This window comes from Myodes glareolus, chromosome 5 (assembly GCF_982192425.1).
Source record: "Myodes glareolus chromosome 5, mMyoGla1.1, whole genome shotgun sequence".
Lineage (NCBI taxonomy): Eukaryota > Metazoa > Chordata > Mammalia > Rodentia > Cricetidae > Myodes > Myodes glareolus.
In genome coordinates, this window is record NC_142030.1 from 2,323,596 (window position 1) to 2,336,041 (window position 12,446).

Sequence of the window (12,446 nt, forward strand, 5' to 3'; positions counted from 1 at the left end):
GAGCCAAGCAGGATGGAGGTTGGTAGCAGGGGTGAGGCTGACTCCTGCACCTGTTGGGAATCCCGGCCTGAGACCCTAACCAGGGGCTGGGGGCGAGCCAGGGCCAGGGCTGGAGGCGTGGCTTGCGCTGGGTGGGCGGGGTTGGGTCAGGGAGGTGGGCGGGGCTGTGGGATTTAGGGGGCGGGGCCTGAGGAGGTACGTGGGAGTGGGTGAAGGCCCGGTTGTGGGTCAAGCTACGGTTCCTGGGAGGGGCGGGGCCTAGAGGGCCCCGGGGGGGCGGGGCGGCGTCACGTGCCGACGGTGCGCATCTGGGGAAGGTTCCGCTTCCTGCGCTTCTGGCTCCGGAGCTCCGACCCCACCCCGCCGCCCCGCCCCGGCTCCCCGAGGCCCAGCAGCCCGGCCCCGGGGCTCGGTCCCGCCCCTCTCGCCAGAGGCCTTGGCGCATCCTCCTCCCGCACCTCCCCCCCCCCCCCGCGCTCTCCGTGCTGTTGGTGCGGTCCATGGCGAGCGCATCATGGCGATCGAAGGTAAGTGGAGGCCAAGTGAGGAGTGGAGTCCGTCCGGCTGGCGAGCGCAGGGCTTGGGTGGGAGGCCGAGGCGCCGGTTGTGGGTCCGGGTGGATACGGGACACCGGCCTAGGCGCGGCGTGCGGTCCCGGCGGGCACTGGCCTACGCGAAGGAGGCGCTGAGGTGCTGAGGGACTGAGGAGGCTCAGGTATTAAGGCGCTGAGATGCTGGGATGCCGAGGTATGGAGGTTCTGAGGTGGCGTTGGGACTCACCTCTGATAGAAGGACTGGGGGACCCTCTCAAGGTGCTGCTCCCTCCGGTGTCCAGCTCGCGCCCTGGGCTGGTGACATCCGCTCTATCCCCTTCTGTTGACGGGTCTGGGGACCAGGACATCCGCGTGAGGTTAATCTGACCCTCAAAATTGTTTGTCTCCGGGGAGGAGTAAATGCCTTTTTTTTTTGACTAACGCACACAGAAGACTCCAACAGAAATGTTTCACGAGTACCTTAATTCGAATTAAGTTCCGGCATAAGGTTGTTGGTACTAATAATGTGTTTTCCCCTTATTTTGAGAACATGGGGCTGGAGTGGCGTGTAATTTGCTTTGATTTTAAAGAGGATATTGTGCAGTTAGTATCACACAGGTAGGAGAGTGCCCACAGAATTTGGTTTCCCATTTCAGATGAGCGCAGTGTAGAAAGATTTCCAAAACTTCCCTCTGGGACGTGTACATTCATGTGCAGGGTACCAATAGCTGAATCATTACTCGTCTATATTTAATGTGTTTCTTCTGAGTAATTCCCCGAGGTGACTGGTCTCTGGTAGTATACACACCCGGGACACAGCCATTGAACTGCAGAATTGATTTAGCTGTGTGTTGCGTGTTTACTTCATTTTAGAGATTAAGAATAGGACACATTGACATGCTCTCAAGTACGTGCGTTTGCTGATATGATGGAGAATACAGTCTGTCTGTAGTCTTTGATATTTCTGTTAGTCAGAACAGCATGTCCAACGCTGTTTCTTCCCAGTGTAGTTTACTAGAACTGAAAAGTCAGGGAGCAGGATCCACTGGTGGGTGTAGAATACTCTGTTTCGCCAACAACTTTGTGGAAGGATTTCTTGTAAAGTCATAAAAATAAAATTTTATGCAGAAAATGAAGGACTGGCCTAGATAGGATTCAAATATGATCTCATAACTTGTAACTTCTTGATGTCCAGTTTTTCTTCAGGCATGCATGCCTTCCTCTGGCAGTTAAATATTACAGCATTTTGCTCAGTCTTTTTTATCTTTAAATAATATGATTTTCTAAGGATTCTCTGTATATTTTTTGGTGTTAGGCCATACCCCCAGCCTGTTCTTAAGCCTATACATTTGTTTCAGGTTTTCATGATATAAATACCAACACTTAGGCCTTCTTTAATTTGGCAAGGAAACTGTAGTTAATACATTTCAAGTAAAGGTATCAGGTTAAGCCTCTTAACACATGCTAAAATACATTCTGTTTATATACACCATCTTTAATTTCTTCACCTCTTAGTAGAATTTTATTTGCTCAGTATGATAATACCATAAGCCAATGTTTCTTTAAAGACCTGCCCGGTAGTCATATCTCTAACTGATAAAGAATGATATAGTTACTTAGTAGAAATAGTTTATTATAAGAGGAAGGTTTTAAACAGAAGAGGAAATCAGTACTTCAGTATTAGACTCAAAGGTGGTGAGGGCACTGAACACAGCTACTAAGAGCTTGCCTGACTGCTACAAACATCCGTTCTTCAGTTCACAATAGGGCTCACGCAAAGGACTGCAGATAAAACTGGAGATAAAGATTTCGTGTTGAGGTCGAATCAGAAGTTAGAATCCTGAGGGTATGTCATTCAATATTCTTTCTTATGAAGAAGTTCTTAAAACATCTAATTCATTCACCTGCTAATTCAATGGATATTTATCGAATACCAGGTATACACAATGTTCTGAAGTAGACTTTGTGGGATCTTCCCTGTTAGAGTTTATGTTCTGGTGAGACAGATAATTAATTTTAAACATATGGTTATAGTACAATGTGTATACCAAGATATAAACCATTCATGCTTTCTTTGTATAAAAACATTCAATGGTGTTGATTTCAAAATTAATTTTGAGGTAATAAATGTTATACCTTTATATTTGTATATATAAATGTTATAAAGGTCTTTATATTTGGCCTGAAGTTTTGTATTGCCAAGTCTGTTATTCAGCAAGTTTGGTCTAACTCCATCCTAGTTTTGCTTTCTTAAGCAATACTTAAAATATACTCCTTTGTGTGTGTGTGTGTGTGTGTGTGTGTGTGTGTGACACCTCTTCCATTTGCAGACAAGAACTATATGCTCCTTTGTTTTAAAATTTGAAATACAGTGATAGAAAATTCCATTCCACTTGTTACCGAAGCAACTATAACCTTACTTGTATTTAATTCTATGAATGCAGCTTAATCTTAGAATAACCGTTTGTGTAACTTCTTGTTAACTCAAATGAGCTTGTATTCAACCAAAACTATGGACTGTTTTACTTGGGTTCCTCACTCTAGCTGTGTCTTCAGCCCTTTACATAACTAAATTGTGTTGTGAATTGAGAATAGGTGTTGTAGCAGTGAGGCATGCTTTTAGTAGTTCTGGTCAGTGGGTTAGCCTTGAGTTTAGTACCAACGGCTACTTGGATTTCCTCCTCTGAATAGAACTCTTTGTTTTATAATCCCAAATTATCTGTAAGCAACCATCTCCTCCTTTATCAGTCAGAGGTATGGCTATCAAGAGGTCTTCAGAGAAAGTTAGGTTGATGGTAACACTGAACTGAGCAGAGAAAATTCTACTGAGAGGTGAGGAAGTTAACTCTTAAGTGAAAGTACACTTTGAATACTTTCTTTAGTATGATTCTATGTGTATAGGTGTTTTGCCTGCATGTGTATTAGCATACCAAGTGAGGGCCTGATGCCTGTAAGGTTAGAAAAGGGCATCAGATTGCCTGGAATTGGAGTTATGTCATTAGCAATCATGAATGTGCTGGGAACCACACCCAGGTTTTCTGGAAGAACGGCTGGTGGTCTTAATTGCTAAGTCATTTCTTCAGCTCTGCAAGTACACTTTCTAAAAAGCATTTTCCCAATGGACAGCTTATAGGCCCTAGCTATCTGGCAGTTCATGTTGTAACCATTATTTTACTTAAGCTGTCCTGACATGCCATTGGCTGCCCAGGACATAGACTTCTCTAGTATTGCTATCAATCCACCTTTGTTGACTATTTTTCCTTTCTTTCTTTTGTTCAGTGATTTATTTATTTTTATTTTATGTGCATTGGTGTTTTGCCTGTGTGTGTGTGTGTGTGTGTGTGTGTGTGTGTGTGTCTGTCAGATTCCCTGGAGGTGGAGTTACAGACACTTGTAAGCTGCCATGTGGGTGCTGGGAGTTGAACCCAGGTCCTCTGGAAGAGCAGCCAGTGTTCTCAACTGCTAAGCCATCGTTTGTTGGCTATTTTCTAATTTTGGAGTTTTCTCCTGACTACTTAGTTTTTTCTACTCACCTGAACTAATGTTCTTTGTGTTTCTGTTTTCGACTCTATTGCTCTTATCTAGTTTATTCATACTTCACATATTGAATAATTTTAACACCTGTAGTCCAACTATAAATTTAAAGAGGATAAAGTCTTTTTCAAGTAGTACCTGAACATCCTATGTCCTCAGTCCACATTTCTTGAATTATTTCATGGAATTCTGTATGTAGTCTTCATAGATTACATCCACTATCTTGATGCCTGTCTCTAGCAGAATTTTTTTGTAGTAGATAGTTATCTTCACTCACATTTTAAAGTAGTAGGTAGAGATCCTCACTTGTACCAAAGCAATTCCAAATGTCCACCTTACAACATTCAGAATGACCTTAAGTTGTCACCTGTCCCTCAAATCTATCCTTCATACTTTCCATACCTCCTTACTTTGTGCAGATTCACTGGCTGAGTGACATTCAAGCTAGAAACCTGGATATTAACTCCATCGTATAGTTCACTAAATCCTTTCACATCTGTATCTTAAACACATTTATTTTACTTAGTGTTTATATTTTTGCTCGTATACTTATTGAAAAATGATTTGCCAGCACTGAAGAGGTAGAGACAGGTGAATCTCTGTGAGTTCAAGGCCAGCCTGGTCTACAGAGTTAGTTCCAGGACAACCAAGGCTGTTACTTAGTGAAACCCTATCTTAAAAAACCAAAAAAAAAAAAATCCAAAAAACCCCCCCACAACCAAACCCCCCCAAAACCCAAGTCCCTGCCAAAAGAAATGATTTGTTTATTTTCTTAACATTTTTTCCCCAGTTCACATTTTTGAGATTACATGTAAATGAAGACTGTGTGTTCATTTCTCAGCTGCCCAGACCTGAATAATCACACAGAAACTATATTAATTACAACATTGTTTGGCCAATGGCTTAGGTGTAATTCTAGCTAGCTTTTACATCTTAAATTAACCCATTTCTATTAGTCTATGTATTGCCCCATGGCTGTGGTGTTACCTCATTTTCTACATGTCTTGTTTCCTTGGCAGCTGGCTTGCTTCTGTTTGACTCTGCCTACTCCCTCTATATCTGTGCTCGGGTTTCCCTGCATGACTTTACTCTGCTAAGCCATTGGCCAAAGCAGCTTCTTTATTAATCAATGGTAATAAAACACAGTCACAGCATACAGAGGGGAATAACACATCAATTATACACCCCCCAACACATACACCCTTAGTAATACCTTACTTGAAACTAATAAATTGAAACCTTTGATTTATTATTTCTTTTAAGAAGGAAGAAATAGTGATAATATAGCAAGGTGTTATTTATTAACAAACTTCTAAAAGCCATACATATATTCAGAATAATTTCTTATTTTCATGATTTTAGGACCATGGTAGACTTAATCTTTAAAATAATATTTGAGCTCACCATGAGATAAATATTAATGAAATATTAAATTATTTTCATTGTACCTTACTCTACAGTAATGCATATTTATAGTTTTAAAAAATTTATGTGGCATAGCCAACACAGAAGGATTTTGTTTTATTTTCAGTTAACTAGAAAATTCAGTTAATAGACCATGAATATGTGAGCACATACTTGATAGGATTTACTGTGTTGTGTTAGTAGCTTTCTAATAGTTGAAAACATTAACTAAAAATAAAATCTAAAGAATAGTTCAATGACTGGAAAAGTGAATTAATTTGCCAGTAAATTTAATTTTATAAGGAAAAATATATTTAGAAAAATTATTAATTAAATGCATAGGAATTTATGTAGGTCAAATGAGATACTATGTTGAGCAAGCTTTTGTTTCTTCATTTTTCAAATTTAGCATGTGGGTATTGGGAGAGAGGAGAGGAGGAAGGAGCGGGAGAATGAGCAAGCACCGTTGTGGGCAGAGGCTGTGTGGGCATAGTTCCTCCAGTCCGTGTCTGTCTGCGTCCGCCACAGGCTCTAGTGACTGCACTCCCCTTGCCAAGCTAGCGCTGCCATGCTTTAGATGCTGAGCAGTCTGGTTGACCTGACACACCACTGCTATCAATGTGTGTGATGCTATTTGTGTGATGCTGTGGTAGTGGTGAGTACGTTCCCAAAGTTAGGCTGGAAGTTCAGTGTAGAAAGGCCTTGACTTGTTAAGATTGTTTTAATTCTACTGTAATTATATAGCAGCATTGTCAATTTAGGAGGGTAACTTTTAGAAGTTTGGAGGCCTGATGGTTTTCCTTTAATAAAAGAATTTAAAGTACAGCATGCGTGAGGGGGCTAACGTTCATTTTTGGGATATTTACACAAGCTGGTTTTTGAAGTTCAGTGAAAACAGGTGCTGAAAAGAGAAAGAAACCATTCAGGAGTCTTCTCTGTTTCCTAGGCCTAAACACTGACATTCTTTTTGAACTTCATGACTTTGGATTCCAATCTCAGCACCCACTTCTCCCTCTTAACGGCAGACAAACCTGCTGTGCTGTGTCGTCCTTTTTCCTATTAGTTGTGTACTTGATTTTGGAAGTTTTCAAAATTGTATTCATCTGCCTGCAGCAGGTTTTCCCATTTAGCAGAATGAGCGTGCAACATGAAAGCTATTTTTGTCCTGGAACTATTATCACCACTTTATAATAACTACATTTCCTCACCGTAACTCCTATATAAACAAACACAGGTTTGTAGAAGCCGTGCTAGATGATGCTGATGTTAGAAGTGAAGCCTGGCTCAGCCCAGAAAGCATGATCGTGTATAACACCGTGCTCTTAAAATTAGAGACCCAAACTAGGAAATGGCTTAAATTGGAGACTAATCTAAAAATACTTATACGAGTTGGAGGTCTAAATAGGTTAAGGTGATTTGGGGCAGTTGGCAGCATAAACAAGAAATGTTTAAAGCCTTTTCCTTATGTACAGTAAGTAGAAGAATTTACAGAAGAACTTAAAGGTTGTGACTACTTTCATGGATGAAGTTCAGAAAAAAAGTCTTTAGATGGGATGAAACATAAGACATTAGGTTTTCAGTGTCTGACTGTGAAGCTTGTATGTGGAGGTGACCTAGGCCAGCGGTCAGAATCCAATAAAGTGAATTGTAAGGAAAATTTTTATAGGAGTTGAACTGTAGGTTTAATTCTCTCTTTGACACCTGCATGTACTCTGGTGCATTTTCCCTTCTGTGAAGTAGGGAAGTAGGTAGTCTGTAGTGATTCTCCTCTCCCTCTCAAAAGTATCCCAGTTACTTATGAGCCATGTTTCCAGCTGTGTGTCCATTCATACAAACACGTGAAGGTACACAATCAACATGCGTGTGCCCCACACCTGTATATTATCTTCCTCCCTGCTGCCCCCATAGAGGACTGGATAGTCGCTCTTGTTCCCACTGGGTCTTCCCGAGGAGAACTGTGCTGATGACTGATGTGTCACCCAGTGCTCTGAATACTAGGCAGCTAAGATCATTTCAAGAGCAGTGCTCGTATTACCTCTAAAGACACCTTTTAGATGAAGTTTGCTTTAAATTACCTTAAAGCACTCAAAAGCCAATTCATAATTTTCCTATTTTTGTACAAATGAAAAAGTCCATTTTAATTTCTTAATTAACTTCATTGGTTGTTAGCCACAGTATTTGAATTTTTTAAAACACTAATTAGCAGTCTTGGGAAACTGTAACCATTAGGGTTCTACTTTGTTTATACTGTAATATAATGAGCTAGCTAGGTTTATTTACAAATTCTAGTCCGTTATGTGATATTTTTCATTAAGTGCTTTGACAGATTGACAGTGGTCAGTTAACTAAGTTTAAGATGTAGTAATTATTTGACTGGCTTTTAAAAACTAAAGTTCTTTTATTTAGTATAGATAAAGAAAATGCTTAGCAAAGATGGGGCAGGTGAAAGATGGTTCATGGGTAAGGGTGCTTGTTGCTATGCTGAACAACCTGAGTTCAATTTCCAGAGCCCACATGGTGGCTTGAGAGTACCCACTCCCACATGTTGTCCTCTGACTTTCACAGTGTCCTGTTGTAACATGAGGGCTTGCTTGTTGCCCCGGCTGCCCGGCTAGCTTACCCTGAAATAATCATACAGAAAGTCTGCATTAATTATAAACTGATTGGCCCATTAGCTCAGGCTTCGTATTAGCTCTTATAACTTATATAGTCCATTATTCTTATCTTTGTTAGCCACATGGCTCGGTACAATGGGGCAGGTCACATCTTGCTTCTTCCGTGGTCTGGGCAGGACTGCCGAAAGAGCTTTCTTCTTCCCAGAATACTCCTGTTCTTGTTGCCCCACCTCTACTTCCTGTCTGGTTTTCCCGCCTATACAGCCAATCAGCATTTGTTTAAAATATAATTGACAGAATATAGCATTGTCCCGCACCATTTCTCCCTCTTTTTTTCATTTCCTCTTTTTCTTTCTTTTTCTTTTTTTTCTTTTTTCGGAAAACAAGGACATCCATAGTCCATTTTTTGGGAATGTGGGCGTAGTTTTCCAGGCTACCTCCAGCTGGTTGGGGGCACTGATAATCTTATGGGGACCTAAAGAAAATTTAGAATTATGATCAAATCCTGATGAGTATCCTGTGAGTCTTGATCATCTCAGGCAGCAGTCTTGAATCTGTTCTGGATGTAGAACTCAGACATCTGGGCCATCTTTCCTACCAGAGATTTCTCAGGTGGTCTTCCTTGATCAAACCTGATTTTTCTTAACTCAGAATGAATCCACAGCCTCTCATTTCCTGTGGAAACTAAAGCAAAATCTCTTCTCCAAAGTAACATACCTTTTGACTTCAATTTTGAAGTCAAGGTATTTTTAAAATACCTATCTTGGATTAATTTAGCAACATTTATAAACAAAAGTCTTTTAGCAGCTGTTGCTTCTTCCTCAGCATTCAAACAATTCAAAGAGAGCATAATAACATACAGTATCTAGATTCTCTCTGTATTTTTCATCTTTACGTGGCTTTATTTTAACCTCTATTTCTTTTATTTTTAATTTTTGGCTTTTGAGACAGGGTTTCTGTATATCTTTGTCCTGGAAAACTCTGTAGACCAGGCTGTCCTTGAACTCACAGAGATCTGCCTGTCTCTGTCTCCCAAGTGCTTGGATTAAAGGTGTGCCCCACAACACCTTAAATTCACAGAGATCTGTCTTCCTCTGCCTCCCGAGTTTTGGGATTAAAGGCGTGTACCCCCAAACCCAACTACTCTCTCTCTCTTTTTATTTTAAGGACTTTAACCTTTTTTTTAAGCCTGCAAACATTTTAATGCAGTGTAAACCATTTAGAGGTTTTTTTTTTTAATCTTTGAATCTCTCCTTACTGTATACTCTCTTTTTTTCCTTTTTGACCATATGAGTCTTTAATTTATCAAGAAATATGTGTAGGATTAAAGCCGTGGTTTGACGGCTGGATCCAGCCCATTCCTTAGCTTTCTGTGATTCCAGCCTCATGGCGAAGGTACCAGCTGTAGCCATGTTTATTGCCACAACTCTATGGTGTTTTAAGGTCCCTGTCAGCAAGTAAGCTGCAACAGTGTGCTCACAAGCCACACTCAAATGCTCCATAGATGGACCACCTACCTGAAAGAGTCAGAGTTTGCCCTGGCAGGACAGCCCAGAAAGCCGGCATTTTAAAATGGAGCAGCTTTTTTCCTGCTACGGCTGAAAACCAAAAAGCATGTGGTCAACTTTTTGTCAACACTATTTTAAGTGTTTCGTGGCAGGACCTCTTAAAGAGCTAAAGCTGAGTCAGGAAGCTTCTCTTAAATGAGAGTGCTTGCCTCCAGCAAGCAGAGCAGATCCAAGAAATTGCTGCTACCAAGAAGCCAGACTTTATTCTTTTCTGTCTAGAATTACTTCCCAAGCTCTGTCAGGCTTTATGCGGATGCAGTTGTCCACGTGGGCACCATTCTGTAGACAGAGGGCCCGCTTGTTGGCGTTTCTGTCTTGTCCAGTTCCCACAGCAGGGTGCCAAACTGTTGTGTGAGAGAGCCTGCTTTTGGTCTTGGCCGCCCTGCTAGCTTACACCCAAAATAATCACACAGAAATTGTATTAATTAAATCACTGCCTGATCCATTATGTCTAGCCTCTTATTGGCTAACTCTCATATCTTGATTTAACCCATTTCTAATAATCTTTGTTCATCACAAGGTCGTGGCTTTCTGCGAAAGATTCAGCATGTCTGACCTGGAAGCTCCATGGCAGCTCTCTGTCTGCCCTTCTTTCCAGCATTCAATTCTGACTACTCTGCCTACCTAAGTGGTGCCCTATCAAAAGGCCAAGGCAGGAAGGACCTCCTACACCATCCTGTGGCAAGCATGCACGTTCATGGACACACACACACACACACACACACACAATAAATAAATCTTGAAGACACACACACACACACACATATATAATAGTTTTTCTTGTCATTCCACATGGTTTTTGTTTTCTTGTTATTGTTAATACTAAGCATTGTAAAACCTGCTGTTATATACTCAGGACTAGATGCGTGAAATAGAACAACCAATTTATATTAAATATGTGGAGAGTTTAGTTTTAATAGGGAGAGAAAGAGAGAGAGAGAGAGAGAGAGAGAGAGAGAGAGAGAGAGAGAGAATTTGAATGTAGATGTCTGCAAAGGCCAGAAGAGGGCATCAGATCCCTGGAACTGTTAAGATCCCTGGAACTGTTACAGGATTCCAGACATGGGTCCCAGGAACTGAATTTTGGTTCTCTGTAAGAACTGTGTGTGTTTTAACCTACTGGACCATCTCTCCAGCCCAAGAGAATCTTGTTTTAGTAATAGATGTTAAAAAGGCGCAGTCTGTTTCCGTGAGTAAAGCATGTGACTCAAACTTAAGTTACAGATGTTGACATTTAGGAGGATGTGGCTTAATTATTATATAGGAGAAATAGTTCAAGTAACTATGAAAACATCATAGGCCTCAATATAAATTATGGTTATTGTTATCACATGATTTTTCTAGAATCTTGAAAATAGTTTATTAAATTGAGTGAATACTTACTCCTTTGGCTAATGTCTTCTCAGTTTTAAAAGATGCGTTTGCAGCTATATTTCTTTCTAGCTCTTCATCAAGTCGTCTGTTGTAGTTCCTTGGTAATATTACAGTTAGTATTATATTTGACAGTGGAGTTTTGATCAATAATAATTCTTTTTTTTAGCTTTAGTTTTGTGTTTAGTGTTTCCCCTGCTAAACCTGTATTCCTGACGCTTTGTATTATTGTTATTGATCAAGGAAGCAGGGACATTTTTACAACCAAATTAGACTGTAAAGCTAACCTACTTTGGTGATAGAAATACTGTTTTCTAGTTGGTTTTTTTTTTTTTTGCTTCTTACATGACCCACTTTTAAAAATGAATATCACTTTTTATTTCTCACATAATTGCTGTAGGAATTCTGTTTCTTGTAACTGAACTGTTCATAATAAGCTTCTATAATGAACTAAAATGCTTGCATAATTTAGTATTATGTAAAAATTAAGTAATTCATAGGTATAGTTGATAAGGTTAAACATACAGAGAATACTACAAAATTTTATTGAGCTTACGTTAGAGTAGTGGCATTATGTTTTTCAGAGAAAGAAATACATATTTATAAGAGTAATCAGTATATTTATGAGCTATAATGTTGTGTTTTTATATGTACAAAATTGTAGAATATTAAATTAAGACATGTCTGCCACTTTTCCTACTTACTCTTTGTGGTGAGAACATTTAAAACCCACTGTCTCATCAGTTTTTAGGACTAATAAATTGTCATAAAACCATCATACTGTTCAGTAGATCACTGAAACGCATTCCTCTAATGGTGTTTAATTTGTCTTCTGTGTCTGACTTTTTTCTCTCAGATTAGTGTTTTTACCGCTTGTCCCTACTGTTGCAAATATCCAAGTAGTTTTTGTAAACTATAGCATTCCATTGTGTGTGCATCCCACAAAGTTCCATCACTTGGTTGCTAGGTATACCCAGCAGGTCTGGGTGTATAGCCAGGAGAAAGGCATGCATATGTGTATTAAAGAGACATACTTTAAATGGCCTATAGCAAAATTAATACAAACTCAAACTCAAGCCAGTCCAAATGTTTATGAACTAAAGTTTCTGTATAACTATATACAGGCTTGTGCATATATTTATGTGTATTTAAACACAGAATTTTGTATAGCAATAAGATTAAATGAATCACAAGTAACATTGGGTTGATTTCACAAATGTACTGAAAATAATGAGACTTAAAATTGTCTACTATTATAAACTTTCTGTTTGAATTCAGGAGAGTATTCCTTATGTAAATTTGGGGCAGTTTTTGTGAAGATAGTCTACCACGTTGTTGGTGGCTACCTGCTGTGTCTGCTATGGTTTGCTGTGACTGGAGACACGCTCTGTGATAACTGAGTGCGTGGGGCTTTATACATG

General features: G+C 39.9%; 1 protein-coding gene across 2 annotated transcripts in view; it reads left to right on the top strand.

The window, feature by feature from the left end:
• Positions 1 to 477: 477 nt before the first annotated feature.
• Syt14 (synaptotagmin 14) overlaps positions 478 to 12,446 on the top strand; it is a 174,514-nt gene continuing 162,545 nt past the window's right edge. The window contains exon 1 of one of the 2 annotated variants that reach the window (XM_087906013.1): positions 478 to 527. In XM_087906013.1, coding sequence (XP_087762139.1) covers positions 515 to 527 — 13 coding nt within the window. In that variant the 5' untranslated portion in view covers positions 478 to 514. The remainder of the gene's footprint in view (positions 528 to 12,446) is intronic. The other variant, XM_048439365.3, reaches the window with a different exon arrangement.